The 16,991-nt window shown below is 38.0% G+C and overlaps 1 protein-coding gene across 1 annotated transcript in view; it reads left to right on the top strand.

Moving 5' to 3' along the window:
- The first annotated feature begins 3,483 nt into the window (after positions 1–3,483).
- LOC145436531 (complement C3-like) overlaps positions 3,484–16,991 on the top strand; it is a 77,219-nt gene continuing 63,711 nt past the window's right edge. Inside the window, exons 1-5 of the mRNA XM_080313894.1 lie at positions 3,484–3,595; positions 7,695–7,842; positions 9,981–10,049; positions 10,874–11,037; positions 11,112–11,199. Of these exons, the coding sequence (XP_080170020.1) occupies positions 3,549–3,595; positions 7,695–7,842; positions 9,981–10,049; positions 10,874–11,037; positions 11,112–11,199 (516 nt within the window). The 5' untranslated portion in view covers positions 3,484–3,548. The remainder of the gene's footprint in view (positions 3,596–7,694; positions 7,843–9,980; positions 10,050–10,873; positions 11,038–11,111; positions 11,200–16,991) is intronic.

Here is a 16,991-nt window from a genome sequence, read left to right as displayed (position 1 = left end):
GCCCAATACATATTCAGTAACGATTACAACAGCCCTGTACGCTACCAAGTTCATCGAGACTACATAGCAGGGGTTCTCAACTTCCAATGTATAGCGGGCCTCATTTTAACATGAAAAAGTGCTACGGGCCGCAGAACATCATTACCATGTGATCGTAGGCTACTAATAAATTCACTTTAATTACCAGTCGTATACGGACGTTTAATACCTGATTATGCATTCTAAAGCATTAATGAACAGCGTTCGCAAGTTTGCAGTTGCTGTTGTTTGTGTAAATATGTTTATATTCCAGTGGCGTAAGTAAATCAAAGCGATTTTTATCCTTTCCCACCATGGCTGGAGCCCCATCAATAATTACAAAAGTCAGCTTCGTCAAGTTGATGTTTGTTGGTGGTCCTCGATAAAAGCTTGTAATTACTGAATAACTGTCCCCTTCCCTTCCCGACACCAGCATTTACTCTGTGGAAATGTCAACTCTAAGAAAATGCATCGATAGTATGAGCTAGGCAATATTCGTGCCCGCCTACAGTCGGTGAATTCGTCGGCTGCTAGGCTAAAGTAGCCTATGCGCAGCAGCTTGTTTCAGAAACTGCGATAAAAGATCGACCGACATTAATGTTACTCATTTGGACACGGTTCAATCAGACAACTGTAGCTTCAAGATTTGCCAGGTAATGTTGTCCTTGTTACTAAATTCCGGAAACAGGGAATTCGCACAGTCTGATGAAGTTTTCTCAAATCTACGTTTCTCAAGCTGACTTCTTGACTTTAGCAATATTCCAAGCAATTTTAAACTACGCCTCAGCAACGTTGTCGGCAATTTTAACAATGCCTTGAAATATGGATTGCTGGATTTGACACTTACCTAGTAACGTTTTGCCATAAGATGAGGTGTATATTTACTTTCAACTCCGGATGAAACTGTCAGTGATGTCGATTTAAACTTCCTCGTTTCGTTGCGACAACTTTTCTTCGACAAATATGACACATCGGGTTTCCATGTATCTCTGCGAAAGCTAGTTTATTGTTCCACACTTGGTTGAAAACTCAGTTTTCGCGGATTCATTTCCCTTTCATTGTCGCGATCTGTTACAAGTCCGTGGTGGTGAGTGTAACACTCTTTATAAGTGTACTACCCAGAGGGCTCTTAAACCAAAATCCATCAGACGTATACCGGGAAGCGAGTGGCGCAGTTGGTTAAGCACCAGCGTCACGACACCAATGGTCGTGGTTCGAATCCCGGTTCGGACTAACTTCTATGTGTCGGAGGTTATACGGGCTCCTCATCGCCGACCTCACCGCAATTGCGGTGACTTAAAAAGCCCAGATACGACAGTGGGTCGAGCTATAAGTCGACGGTAAAGGAAGATCCGAAGAAAAAAGCCTTGAAGCTGCAAAGACTGCGGGCGCACGAGCAATGAGCGCGAACAAATGACATTGAACTGTGTTATAAAAATGTGATGTCGTGGAGCACAAAGCCCTAATCGGGCTATAAGCACCACTGTTGTATGTTGTATAATAATAATAATAATAATAATCAGACGTATACCGATGTTCAAAACAGTATACGAATTTCAACTCGAGCGTAACAAGAAACCAGAATGAGTTATCAATAGGGTTAGTTTTTGCACCTTTTTTTTACAGCTTCCGGCAGTTTCCTAAATAATCAGAAGTTATGCAGTATGGTGTTTTAAGCTGTTTGGAGGGGTCTTATATTGCAACTTTGTTCTATTTTTCTCCATTTTTTTCGTGCAACTTTCTGCATCTTTTTCGATTTTTCATGCAAGTAACTTTTTATTGGAAATATTTAGCACTAGATGTAACTTAATCGCTTGATTATTTCACTGTCGTTTTAATTTGAGGACCTTTCTGATTTGACGTACATTCAGGCTAGACCACCAAAAACTATATTTTCACTGGGTCAATTGTTTTAGGCTATTGATTTCATTGAAGTCGCCAACAATGAGTTTTACTACAGTGTCTTGGTTACTGATCGATTCGAGAATCTCATACCCTAATAATTACAAAGAACTTGTCCATAAATGCAACTTTTTAGTGCAACTTTTGTGAAAAATAAGTTCAACTTTCCACGGATTGGACTGCAACAAAAACTTGCCCTTATCAATAAATAAAACAGACACAGTGCGGTGAGAGAGTTAAAAGTAGCTATATTAACCTGTAACAATACCACATCAGTAATTGCTTTCATAATCAAAGATGTTGCGGGCCGCAAAATAAGCGTCTGCGAGCCGCATGCGGCCTGCGGGCTGCGTGTTGAGAACCCGTGCTATATAGTAACCATGTGTTGAGCGGATACTGATTTTTCAAAAGGTTCAGTGTCTGTGAAACTATCCGTCTGAAAACCCAGAAAATCCTTATCGAAAAACGTTGGCGCAGAATATCAATTCTACAACTGACCTGAGATACAGTTCTGCACTTGAAAATCACAAAAATATCAATGGAATGAGCCAAAACAAAATTTGAACTTTCAGTTATTGGAAGGTTAACTCAAAGTGACAACGATACTAGTTTGGAGTAGGTATGCGGATGAAAGTTGCACCGCGGTTCGAAAGCAAATGAAAAAGGTCAGAGATTTTTAGGCAATGAACATATAAAACGACCAAACATTAAACCATATGATTTCAATAAAAAGACTAATAATAATAAGTAGTAGAAGCTAATTGTTACCATGGAATTTTACGATTATGAGAGGTCAACATTGACCAGTAAAGGTGTCAACTGCCTGTATTTCGTAATCGAATTAATGACTTGTTTCTGTGGGCTTGTAATCGAAACTGACTTCTGTTACCAACTGCCCGAAAATATCCGTTTCAAAAGGTACAACTATCCGACAATATCCGAAAAAATAATCCGTGATAATATCCGAATCCTATCCAACTGCCACAAAATTGTCCAGTATCCGGTCCGCATGCTATCCGAATCCGTCCGATGCTCATCCCTGGTTAAGAGCCACTTATATAAGTACACTAAGACGCACAATGCACATATTTTCACGGTTTCCATATAGGCCTACTATTTATTGAAAGCGAGGGTATTTAATGTTTTACATAATTCAAATACAACTCCTGTTGAAAATTAGAGATTCCATTACTAAGCTCCTCCGAAATATGTACCGTACTGTGCCGGTCAAATTATAGTTATCGCTGCTACTCACTCAAGTATAAGTGGAAGTAAAGGCGTAAATTTGTGCTCGATTACACGTAGAAGTAGGCGATTTCAAAGACATGACATGTCCGACCGCTCTCAAATTACGGTTAGTGTTTACATCGAAATATCTGACTACCCGTAAGCATCTATTCGATGGCATATAGTCCGTTTGTAAATTCTACGTTGATTCCACTCAGGAATTCACCACAACGAATCGTGTTCAGCAAAAACAATCTCTACATTGCTGCAGGCGGCGAGCTGGAATCAGTCTTACTTCGTTAACACATTGCCGTTTGCTTTTAATTCAATTTCATCGTCATTTTATCAGTTATATCAAGCAGAATCAACCTGGGAAGGAGGTTATTCCATTGAAGCATACTATGAAACGGACGATTTTGCTTTTAAGCTTTCTGGAAGTCACAGTTGGGTACGGTCCTACGATCCGTTGTGTTGATAGTGTAGATGTTGAGGACGAGCTTGAGTACCATGGTCTATTACGCAGATTTTGGGTAAATCTGATACGGTTGAAAGTTCAGTAAGTGTAGAAGTATTGATTTTCAAAAAACAAGATAAAATTTACTGGTCACATTTCCATATCTACTTAGTACCTTTCATTGTGAAGATAGAAAGATTCCAGTCCAAATGGTTGAATGATGTGTATACTTCGAGCTTTTTGCCTGGGGATTGTAACCTGGAATATTGCTGTTGAAATAAATGCGTCTTTTCATTTCTAAACAATGAATGCATCTCGATATTTGTAACTTTTTCGAAACAACGAGCTGCAATGAGTGTGCCCACCGCATATTCACGGGCAACCAATTTTTACCGAAAATGACTCAACAACGTGATTCGAGTCAGATTTTTCGAAATTTGATCCATAAGACTTGATGATTGAAGCGAATGCAAATCATAAATGATTCAAGAGAAATTAGATTTCATCAATAAAAGGGGTGTGCGTATAATGGCAAGCGATAGTGTTTCAGATGACAAATGAGTAAATTCAGCATATCGATGGTGTTGTAAAGTAGTTGAGCAGGAGTATGCCCCAGTTACCACAACCAGAGGTGGTCAGTAACGAAGTACTTCTACTTTTTCGAAGTACTCAAGTAGTTTTCCTCTACTTCTGGTACTTACTCAAGTAGATCTGATTTTAACTACTTCTACTTCTACTTCCTAATATTTTGTGATCTACTTACTTACTTTTCGCTATTTTCAGTTTGTCAAGTAGAAGTAGTTCAATCTTCCAATCAGGAAGATAGCCTGAGGAATTTCGGAGCTGTTTTCACGAAGTATTAACATTTAATTTTCATAAAAGTTTAGTAAAGCACAGAATTTTCGTCGCGCTTCGCACGCAGTGGATACGGGGTGACCAGTATGATTTCACGAAAGTATCGGTGAATATAATTTAGTTGAAGTGCTGGCGTGGTTGCGTTCACACCACATTGTCGCCCTTCACGCATAAGAAACAATTCATCACAGTAGGCCTATATATGGCTCATCATAACGTTTGAAACTGATGTTTCGCAATCTAGCATTTTCTTGTCATATTGTTATCTAGCATATATGTCCACATGGCGTGTCCTAATCTGGAAGAGTGGACTTTTACTTTTTTTAGTTTTATAGCTGTTTTAGCATACCACCTTTGAAACTTTCTGGACTAAAAACATGAAATACATATTCTACTTTTAGAAGTAATATTTCTATTTCACTTTCAATTCCCGGTATCATATACTTTGAGTTATAATTAATATCAGTTCTTTCGTTCTAATAACATACATGTTGAAGTATAAAAGCAAGTGCAGTAATGCCTTTAATTACTGGAAGTAAAGCTACACAATATGGCATTTTTACGGTTCACCATATTTTTTATTAACGTTTACTAGTCGCGCAAAGTGTTTACACCGTATCCTATACAACTTCTCCATATTGCTCTTCGACTAAACTACGGGCCTTATAATATGGGGGATGGCGCCATACCATGCTATTTTCCAAAACGTGTTGTTCGAGAAAACAGAGGATTAGTATCGCATTTCCTTATCAATACTATCCTTTTCATCCCATGAAGTGGACGAATGCTTATGCTATCGAAAATTGGATACCTGTTGGTATGCATCAATATGAATCAAGCTCGTCACCTATCTCATAGCTCAATTTGCTTCTTTTTATAATCCATCCAATCAGGATCGTTTTCACAACTACTTACTTACTTGAGTACTTTTAAAGTCAGTCAATTCTACTTCTACTTCAAGTAGTTTTAGGTTGCTCACGAAAGAAGTACTTCTACTTGTACTTGAGTAGATTTTTTCGTCGCTACTTCTACTTCTACTTGAGTAGCTTTCTTGACTACTTTGACCACCTCTGACCACAACCTGAAAGACCGTATATTGTCGTGTCGAGATAACGTAGCGGTGCGATCGACAGCTGCAACACCAATCCGTTGCCAGTTCGAGTCCGACCTTGGTATTGAAGGTTCATATTGGTTCCTTCTCGCTATGTGACCCGCGTAAGCGAAGTCTCACAAATGCCTAGAATGAATGTTGGCCGCGCTACAAGTCGGAAATCAGGAATCGTAAGCTATATCGGCCTGGTGCACATGACCGTATATAGTAGTCGAAAGACCATGAATACCAAAAACGACAACAACCGTGTATTATTGATATGTCGAATCAATTTGTACGATACATGCCTGCGAAGTTTCTGCAGCAATTCTAGTTGCTGATTACTGGAGCAATATGTGTCGGTCTAAGCTTTTGGAATTAATATGAACTTATCAATATGATCAATGATGCCCCTCGTTCTATTTGTTGCAATTTGAATAAAGCAGTGGTTCTTTAGCCGTGTTCGACGGAACACTAGGAGTTCCGCGAGCGAGTTTCAGGGATTCTATGGAGTCAAAGAGACACACTTTACTCCTTCATATGATTTGTGGGGATACGCCAGTCTTTGCTGTCAATGGTTGCAGGCAATTAGACGTGATCAGCAGTCGAACTGGTGACTGCTGTGGTGGCACGTTGTGCGCAATGGTGTACGCAGTGGGTTGGGGTTCAAAATCAAAACCCAGTTCTTCTGAAATCACAATTTTGACCTCACGGATGCAAATTTGTTGTTTTCGCACATACTGTTAAAATCGTACTATATTTTCATTTCTGGTTGGAACTGTCTGTCCCTGCGAAGTAGTTGTATCCGAAAAATCGTTTTTCACTTGAAAACTGACACATTCATACCTAAAAAATATAGTATTTTAACGAAATCTGGCCCTATGAAGAATTCCAGTAGTTACATGACGTATTATGGTAGAAATAATTGAAATTTGTTCAAGTACAACAAAATATAATTTACTACATTCTCGACCGCAAAGTGTCTGTCCTCACTAAGTAGCTTGCCAAGAATGGAGAAATAACGTTCAACAGCAGAATTTGTTGACTGACAACACTGAATTTGTGCATACACTGCTTGTGACAAACTGTGTTGCTTCATTCTGACAATGTTTTCGTTTTGTGTGAAAATTATATTATATTTTATTGTTTTTGTTCTTTTAACACTCAGTTGATACACAGGTCATTTTGTGCACCGGTGCTCTATGTAAATGTATTAGATGTGTATCGTAAGATGTATAAATCTATTGATAAACGTATCAATTGGTTTTTATATGAAGTTCCTAGATGTACAATTGTATAGTTTACGATGCGTATTGTACATTGTGCTGCATGTTAGGATATATATTAAACTTGCATTATTCCATCCTTGTATGGCAATCACTATAGGTTCAACTCAGGACTTTTGGTTAAAACTAATTTCGTTTGAAGGGGCCGCGATAAGGACATACGACTCCAACCCCGTACAACAATTTGGTGGCAAACTGGAATGGTTAACTATGCCGTAATTTTCAATAATCTGAAAGATGCAGGATTAATATAGATAAGTTATTAACCCGAATTGTTTTAGAACGCGATTCACCGTGCATACATTATTGAATATCGTGTCGTCATATCGGCTATCCGTGAACGAATTGTCATGCGCCATCTTTAAAATCAGGCGGCCTGTGGGATCTTTATATGTGATAAAAAGAACATTCACACTTTCGACTTTACGGCCCTTTCCTAGTGAAATAGCGTACAAGTAGTGGGCGAACAGTGGGTAAAATAATGAAATGATACGCTGATAAAATGCGTTGTTTGTTTGTTTATTTAACACATACAACAGTGGTGTTTATCGTCTATTAAGGTCATGTAGCCTACACCACGACAAAGATATTTGTAATGTTCAGGATCTGTGCTTTTACCCTTTCCTGACGACTTCCACACTAGCGCGCTCCCAACTTCAGTCTCTCTCTCTTTCATGTATCCGGACTTGTTCTTCACTGCCGACTTCTTCCTGGCGTATCTCACCATCATACTGGGCTTTTTGAGACACTGCTACAATGACTGATCTATAATAATAAGTCCGAAATTATGTTTGCAAAATTTACATGACTATGATAATTAATTCGTGTCTTTATGTGCTAACGACAGCGCTTCGCCTTTCAGGATTTTATCCAGAAATGCTCATTACCTGTTCGCACCGCAAATTATCCGGGAAGGCGTTGAAGAGACCGTCGTACTTAGCCTTCATGATGTAACCACTGCGAACGGGCCCATCCGAGTCGCTGCCACCGTATTGTATGTACGTTTCAACGTAGTAGTCTTCCATCGAAATATATATAGATATCAGAAATAGCCCGGACGTTGATCGGAGCCAAAACTTATTCCTAATATTTATATTAGTAACAGTACCCAGATTGAAGAATTTATTTTTATTTTTGGTGAGCGCAATAGCGGTGTATTAGTAACGTTTTATTCATCGTAATATTTAGCTTAACATTGTATAGGAAGAGGGAGGGGGTAAGTTGCAAAATAGGAATAGGGAGACAGGGCGACACAGGTTAGCAAGTGAAACCTACAAACCATTGCTTCCGAGTCTCCCTCTGTCGTCGTAGCAAGGATGGAAATTTATATAGTTGGCCGCTTCCTCAACTTTTCGACACACTATCTGTCTTGTGACGCAAAAAGCAAAGACAAAGCCACATTTGTTCAGCTCAAAATCCGTTGAAAATTATGATATTTTTTCTCGCTGTAAACGAGTGTCAATAGTAAATATCGCCTTGCTTATAAAACTATAATGAAGTGAAGATTATACTTATAACACTGGTCAACGCAAATTTTTAGGCTGACAAAATATGAGTGTTTACCGGGTTCTGGAAGGCCCTGATTCCGAATATGGCCTTGTTTTTTCAAATTGGCTCTAGCTTTCAAGATGACTCATGAGGCAAATATCATATATTTGAGTGTTATGCGCTAGATACAAAAACAGCGCATTAGTGTCATAAATCTCAGAAATTCAAATTATTAGTTATTTGTAAACAATGAAGATCGTTCTAAATCATAATACCGTGACATCATAAGATATTAGGAGTGTTAGATTTATCTTTGTTGAAAAATGTTACTGATATCACGCACATAAACCCCAATCCTATACATGAGTACATACACAAAATACTAACCAGTGCAATAATTCAATCAGTTGTATGTCATATTAAGGCTATTCTAAATTCAAAATATTCACATTGAATAAAATTTGAATAATTATTCTTTAAATAAAAAAGTTTTTTATAAGATGCATTGTGGGCCATCTCTCAGGAGTTTCCGGTAATAGTATGTCATCATATGTTCAGCCATCTGCTCAGATATGTGTATTTTGTTGTTTTGATGTATTGGTTCAACCATTCGTCTTGCTCTTTAATCAATCAATCAATCAGGTTTATTAATATTTTCATCGTTTCAAAACATCACAAGACTGCGATACAAAAGATAGGGAGGTGTCGAAACAACTTGGAGTAGCCTTTAAGATAAGACACCCACCTTAGAAAAGGCGAAGTAAATAAGAGGCATGCACACTGAATGAAAAGTAATGCAGAGAATATATCAAGATGACTCAACAGGAATTGAACTTCAATGACCATGTTTGCTCCAAGTTTTCGACATGCAGACAACAATTTTGGAACAACTGTTTGTAGTTGGGCGTTTTGTGATTTCCCACGAATGTTTTACTAACTGAAGCATAGAAGAAATTATATTAGAATGTTTCATCCGCATCCGAATCTGAGCTGAGGTCGATCAAAGTTACCAGCTTTAAGCTTCTCATTTGGGAGTCCTCAAAATTGTCTGCAGATGTACTTGAAGCAAATCTCTTTTTGTTCGGTACTTTGATGAATTGCTTCACCGTCCCTCATTTGATGTGGAAACGAGGAGCTCATTAATTACATTATATATTCTAACTTGTAGACTGGTTCATTCGGGTCACCGTTTCTTGCGAGAATGCTGGATTCTTACCAGGCTGTCCCATAAACATAAAAAACAGGGATTACTGGTGACAGACCAGAAAACTGATCAGTGATCAGTGTCAAGTCAGCACAGATGAGGCACTTATGAATATTGCTGTTAAGCTTTTCAAAGACAGATTTAACGGCTCCATACGCCTCTTTCATCTTGGTAATATGCCCAATTTGTACAGAAGAAAATATATATAAGTTTTGCAAAGTGCAATTTTCCGGTTTGATATACTGCTCTTTTTACCAACAAAGATCTCGCAACATCTCATCAAGTTCTGATCTATTGAATAACTGAAGACCACATCAGGGTTCTTCATGTTCATTTATATGTTTAAAAACCCTGGAAAACACTCCCAGATGTTCTTCCAATTTTTTCTCAGTCCTGGTTGGTAATACGAATCAGAGGTTTCCTTTCCCTTATTTACACTAAACTAACATTTTTCAGTTGGAAGGAGTAAAAAATTTTGTGCATGAAAATGTGGACCCGTACAAGCCAATTCAGCTGAGGATTACGGTGAGTTTTCCTACATACCTACAATGAGCTAGTAGCATAATATTACCCTGTCTATGGCACCATCAGATATTGTTTTCGCTCGATGAATATTCATGTTATGATCATTTAACTGTATTTTCATTCCATTTTACTTTCATTATTGATTTTCTGTCACAACCTTCACCACCATTTCCTTTCTTGAATCGGGTATAATAAAATCATGCGTAAATAACTTGGTAACATGCTGATTTCGTAGATTAAAGGTGCAGAAATGGACAGAACGGATAATTTTTTCGATATTTTTAGTATTCAAAATAGGTTTTGGTTTGCTGCATTACTTAGTTAAAGGGTTTTGTTTTAGACTACTCCCCCTTTTATTGGAACAATTATTTCGAAAAACAAGTACTTTTATAATTTTGGATATTATGAGGCAAAAAGTAGTATATGAGGGGTATGCCACCTTAATGAGTGAGATTGCCTTACCAACTGTGCAGATTAGTCCGTGTGCAACGGTGAATTTATGTCATAAACTTGCACTTATTTGTAGTGCTGTTTTTCTTCTGCGTTAGTCGCTAAGATTGCTTCTGTATTTTTGATTCTGAAATTTCAAAGGTAGTCAACTCCGATTAACCACTAAGAGTATGCTATCTATCTATGTAATCTATTTTCAAAGCTGGCAACTATCGTACATTCTAAACCTCCAATATCTACATCCGCATGAAGCACTTTTGACGTGTCTCGGAAATCGTTCACTTGAACTCAAGTAGAAATTTTCGACGTTACTCCTCCTACTTCTATTTGAGTGTCGGAGTTGGATACTTTGACCACCTATGTACATGTTACAGTGTGATAAACCGGAAAACATGAAGGAAACCAGTATAGTACCGTATGCAAATCTCACCGTCAGAGTGACACAAAACAATGCAAACATTCACCGAACGACGCTTAGAATGAGGGTGGTTGAAAACAGTGGGTATTTGTACGTACAAACTGACCGGCCCATTTACAGGTAACCCGATTCTGCACTTACGTGTGCTATTTCCACGAAGAAGAGAAAACGTAACTAATCTTCAATCTCTCCAGGCCCCGGGAGATTGTCAAATTCAGAATTGTAGCGCTCACGAATGGATACGCCCCTGAAAGAGAGAGAAAAGTCAATGTCGTAATTAGGGTAAGTTGCAATAACGCACATCATCAGACGAATATCTAAAGAACGTAAGACACCTTTTACTCTCCCTAATTTTGAAATAGGCCTTGCACAGTCACATGTCTGTTATACGTCGTCAGGTATACTTGACGTCACATCTTTCCTGCAAACGGCCACGTGGAATGATAGATCAATTTTTACATAAAGGATTACCGTGATCTAACCAACGCAACAGCCTAATTTACAGGACTGCACAGTACTTTTATATGGGCGAGTCTTATCGAATGTATTTTACTCAGATCTGACCATAGAAGTCAGTGATACTACCCAAGTAGAAGTAGAAGTAACTATTTCCCCGCCATGACACATACTTATTTGAGCAAGGTCTCGTAACAAACTTTTCACTATAGGCCAGGTACACCGAGACCATGTCCTCTGGACACTACTTACTGGATGACCTATTAAATATTCCAGATATGTTACCGTCGGTTATCGAATTTGTGATTCTGTCTCGATGAGAAATACATAACTGCTAAAGTAAGAAATGAATACAACAGACGTAGGACATCAACGCCGCTCATCGCATTTCCAAGCCGCTCTAATTGATCACGTAAATGCCAAAACGAACATTACAAGATAATTTCCGAGTTAAATTCCAAGATAAACACTTGTAGCCTTATGCTGCTGTTGCCATTAATCCTCTGCCTGAGGCAATTTTGCGAAATAACATGGAATATCTAGAAAGGTCAATCGGATTGCAAATGGGTTTGAATTGTATTTCACTTGTCTTCCCATACTCGCTGTCAACAAAAAGTTTTCCCGAGATAAGAAATGTACTGATCATATTTTTTCAGTATTGCATTTGATGCGGCATGGTGTAAAATCATCATTAATTTCATATACACTGAAGGAGTGTCTCAGCTCACGTCAAACTATACGCGAACTATAAACTGTAAACACACACGAGCCATGAAATATCCATGCGACTTTAGAAAGGCATATGGATCAAATTTCGTGCTCAAACATGATGTTGGGGTTTTGCCAGTGTTGGGATGACTCGAGTCAGGACTTGAATCGAGTCAGGACAGTAGTGTAGTAGATCGGTTGTGAGGTGGGTGGGGCTCTTATGGGTGCGGTCGCATGATAACGCGAAACTCGTGGTGGCATGCTAACGTTTTCAGGTATAGGCTCCGGTCGCATGATAGCGTTACAGAGATAGGGATCGGTCGCATGCTAACGTTTTCGGGTATAGGCGGCGGCGGCATGCTAACGTGAAAACTCGTGGTGGCATGCTAATGTTTTTAGGTATACGTGCGGCGGCATGCTAACGTTCCAGTTATAGGGTGATGAAGTGGTGTTTCGGCTCCTCTCGGTGGCATGATAGCGTTACGGAGATAGGGATCGGTCGCATGCTAACGTTGTGGTATAGACCGCGGCGGCATGGTGTTGAATATGTATCAAGTAAATAGTCATGTGATTGGTCCTTAGTTAATGTGTATATTCCAAATTACGGCGAGTACGACAATGATATATCGTTATTCTTATGGACGCGGCGATGATTGGTACTTTCGTTTATAGACTGCGGGCGACATGTCGTACTTTCACCAAAAAGGCTGTGAAATAGTTTGCTAAATCTAGGAATCAATTGCATTATAATATTTGGGTAATTAGATTACCACAGAGCCGGCGTAGACGGCGTTTCGAATATCAACAATAACCACGCTCACAAACTAACACTTCAAAAAGGTGTGAAATAGTTTGCAAAACCCCGCGATCGCTGACAAGATAATGTCTCGGATATAACCATCTTTCGCGACTTGGTGTTACAGGCATGCCGATCGCTTCCGCGGTGAAAATTTAGTAAGCAGTTTGTCACAGAACTTGATTTCGCTCGTAAGATTTAATAGGTAACGAATAACAGACCGTCAGTGTCGGTAACTTGAATAGCGACAAATTGTCACTTATTTCCGCTCTAACCCTAATCCTTTGTGAAGTGAACGCTTATTCAAAAAGGTGTGAAATAATTTTAAAATCCTACGACCACTCACAGGATAATGCTTCAGACATAGCGATCGCTCATGATTTGATGAGTTTGTCACAGAGCCGTCGCAGACGGTAATTCGAAAGCCAACAATTTGACACTTTCTGGTGGTCGCAATATGTTTTGACACTTCGGAACGTGGTTGACTTTAGTTGTATGATAAGAATCATGCGAATATTCAAGCAATGTGTCAATTTGTCAACTTGAAATGAAACTTACTACACAGCTCAAGTTGATTCGTATCTGAATGTGTTAATTCGGTACAATTCTAATTAATTTGAGAAATCTTTTTAACGTGATCTTTTGATTCGACCGTAACCTGAATATTACTGACGCCGACTTTCAGTCACATTGAATTATTCACACATTCCGCGCCGCTGTTTTCACACATATAGAATCAATACCAACTATAACTCTACAAGAATCAAGAATCACAAGTATGTGCATTATACAGTTATTGTCTTTGTCAACTTGAAATCAAACTCTTAACAAAAACACGCATCTTATCACTTGTCAACTCTATCATGAAAATCCTCGAACCTGTATTATTAAGAATGGTATAGTACGGCGTCGGAATCCACTCGCGAGATGTACTAAAGGTAAATTGAGATCACCCAAAATGAAATATTTGGACTTTGACATAGTCTGAATTGAAATAGATTGACAAACATGACTACCAACTTTCAACCCATACATATTTAGAGATTATGCGCATGTTGATTTGTAACAAGTAATGAAACCATATAACTCTATTCACGACTGAGTTTTCCGTTTGTCAAATAGAGTTTCAGTAAATAATTTCACTATACTATCACGATATTTTAATGTCTTACTACACACAATAGAATCAATCAATGAAATAGCACCTGTTGTAAATATTTCTTACTTGACAACCACTTGTACATACCGCGATCGAGTTGCGACACGATGAGTTAAATCGGAATATTTCAATCTATTTGTCGAAACCTTGAACAAGCTATCTGGTTATTTTTTCGTTGCAATTGAGTTAACGGAAATAGTATTACGTCTCGACATCTTACCATCTTACCATACTCCAAAGAGCCAAGAAAAAACCTTGTCAAGTAAATCGTTGTAACTCACCCAATCAACTCAAACAGTATCAGTATGAAAACAGCCAAGCATACACGAGTCCATACAATCGCTACAATCTAAAATCCATAGCAAGTTCGGTTTTAGGCATATACCGTCAACTCGTCTATTTTGTTTAACTGTGAAAGTCGTTACTATTCCGCAAGACAAAGAAATTACTATGCGGTATATTTTGTAAGACAAAAGTAATTTTTCTCGGTGTCGGCGACTTGAGATTAACATAATATGTTTGAGTATACGAGATTTGAAAGTCTGGCCATCGTAGTAGAGAATTCATTTCTTACAATCGAACGCAGGTGTTATATCGAAAATTATCATGATGTAAACATAAGGATTGTCACATCGATTTGACATATGGGATTTTGTAATGGTCTATCATGACTTGATTACTAATTTATTTGCGTTAATTAGACCCGCTGATGTGGTGAAGGTTATGACAACAACAAACTTTTCAGTGCAATTGTTATTAACATATTAAGTTGTAAAACTATACGTGTCTGAAATGTTCTTGATTGACAAATCATTCCACCTTGGTACAAATCACTCTGGGTATCGCGGATATCAGAAAATACTTTACAAATGTAATCGTTTCAGTTACCAAGACTAAAGATGAAACAACAATTCCGTTTGCTGGTTAACAACCGGTGCAATACTTTATTGTCAGAATCTGTGACGGTGAATTGAAACATACTCATCTTACGAAGTACGAGTAAATCACTTTGGACTCCGGGCGGCGTCATTTAATCCGTGTTAAACTCTGTTCACACTCTCTGTCGAATGTGTGAAATGTAAAACATTACGAGGTTACACTCCAAGGCTTTGATCAACAGAGAAACAATTTTGAATATATTTACTGGATGGATCCTATTCAACCGACCTTGGTTAATACAAAACTCATAACAATAATAAAATCGAAGTATGTGCTACACTGAAATCTAGAAAAATGTGTTTGTATTGTTGTTCATAGTAGTGATATCGATTTGAACCTGCAGAATAATTGTCATCATCTAACCAAACTAATGAAAGTCGTTGTCAATTTGTACGATGTTCACTGAATGCATACTAGAACTATTTGTGCAACACACACGAGCAGAGAAATTGGAAATTTTCCCATTGCCATTCGTCAAAATAAATGTCGTCACTATGCTCAGTCACTAAAAGACCCTATACTTGTATGTGATTGAATCACCAGCAATTAACTCGCTAAATCAAATCGTAAGGTAATTTCACGCACTCATCGGATATTAAACAACGTCGCTTTAGCGGTGTGGGTCGTTTTTTCTAAATACAAATCATATCTGTCCAGTAGAAAACAATTTTCACGCACTTGGGTAATGAAACCAGTGTGCAATATCAATACAAGATATTTTCGTGACACAAAAAATAATCAACTTACTCGATATTCTCGTAAAACGAAACTGTACACAGGTTTCATGTTTTTGGTATGACACGGAATTAATACCGATCGAAGTAATCGTGTTGGAAATGACTTTCATACAAAGACACTCTATGTGGTTAACATTCTCATCGATTCTATTGTGATCAATGTATACTATATGTATTCTGGATTCATTTCGATATGGCTAAACATGCAACCTCGACAGATACGAATTGTCACACACTCAGCTAATATCATACCAAATAGTTATTTACAACAACCAAGACACAGAAAATTTGTTTTGGCCGTTTCGATTTTATTACTGGAGGTACTCATCACTTCGCTTAATACAATCTAGATTTAAACTCCATCGAACCTTTGGTGTCTATCGTTTTGCTGGATACGAATTATGTTAGTCGAACAGTAAACAATTTTCACTGTCTTGGGTTATGAATTCAATGTGTTGGCGGTCATTCATTATATTGTTTGTATCAACTAGTTACTTTGTAGGGTATGAATGAGCACCCCCCCACAACTCTTACAAAAGTACGAAGGATATTTACATCACACAAAGTAGTCGACTTTACTTCATATCCTCACACTACGAAACCAAATGGTTGTTTAGACTCTACAAACTTTTTTACACGAATGGTCACACATCTAAATATTCAAATAACCCAACACACAACTATAGTACTTACAGAAATATCATAGTTCTTGTAACAAAGGTGTTTATCGTAAGTCCTACACAGTCATGATAGCCGTCCGAGTTTGACTTTTAGAAAATATTATATCGATATCGATACATCTTTCAAAAACAAAACCATGGTCACTGCTTGAGAGACCTGCCAATGATATCACAATAATACAGTTACTTCCACAAAAAAGTATGTATTCGACTTACTTTCCACAAATCTAACACGCAAAACAATTTACTTTGCTAACGAAAAGTGCTGAGTCATCATATGATTGTCCTCACAACAATACAACTAAAACATACTATCATACAAAATGGTCGTTATAGTTTGCACCCCAACGGTACATCGTAAAAGTAACAAGTTTCGAGAATCCAGTTATTCAAAAAACGTGAAAGTGTTTCTACGCCAAGTCGTTATGTTGACGAAAGCGTATATTGTAATATCATGATCGATTTGCATTCGTTGGTCACAAACTGTCACTACTCTAAATAATTATTTTTCACTCAAACACAAAAGCATACTTGTCACCATTCGTTTTCATCAAGTACGAGTTCAAGAAACTTACTTACTACGACATGAATTGTTATTT

Source organism: Botryllus schlosseri, chromosome 3 (genome assembly GCF_051294905.1).
Source record: "Botryllus schlosseri isolate E-star chromosome 3, Bs_hap1, whole genome shotgun sequence".
Lineage (NCBI taxonomy): Eukaryota > Metazoa > Chordata > Ascidiacea > Stolidobranchia > Styelidae > Botryllus > Botryllus schlosseri.
The sequence above is the reverse complement of the archived record's forward strand: the minus strand, read 5'-3'. Positions and strand labels throughout refer to the sequence as shown.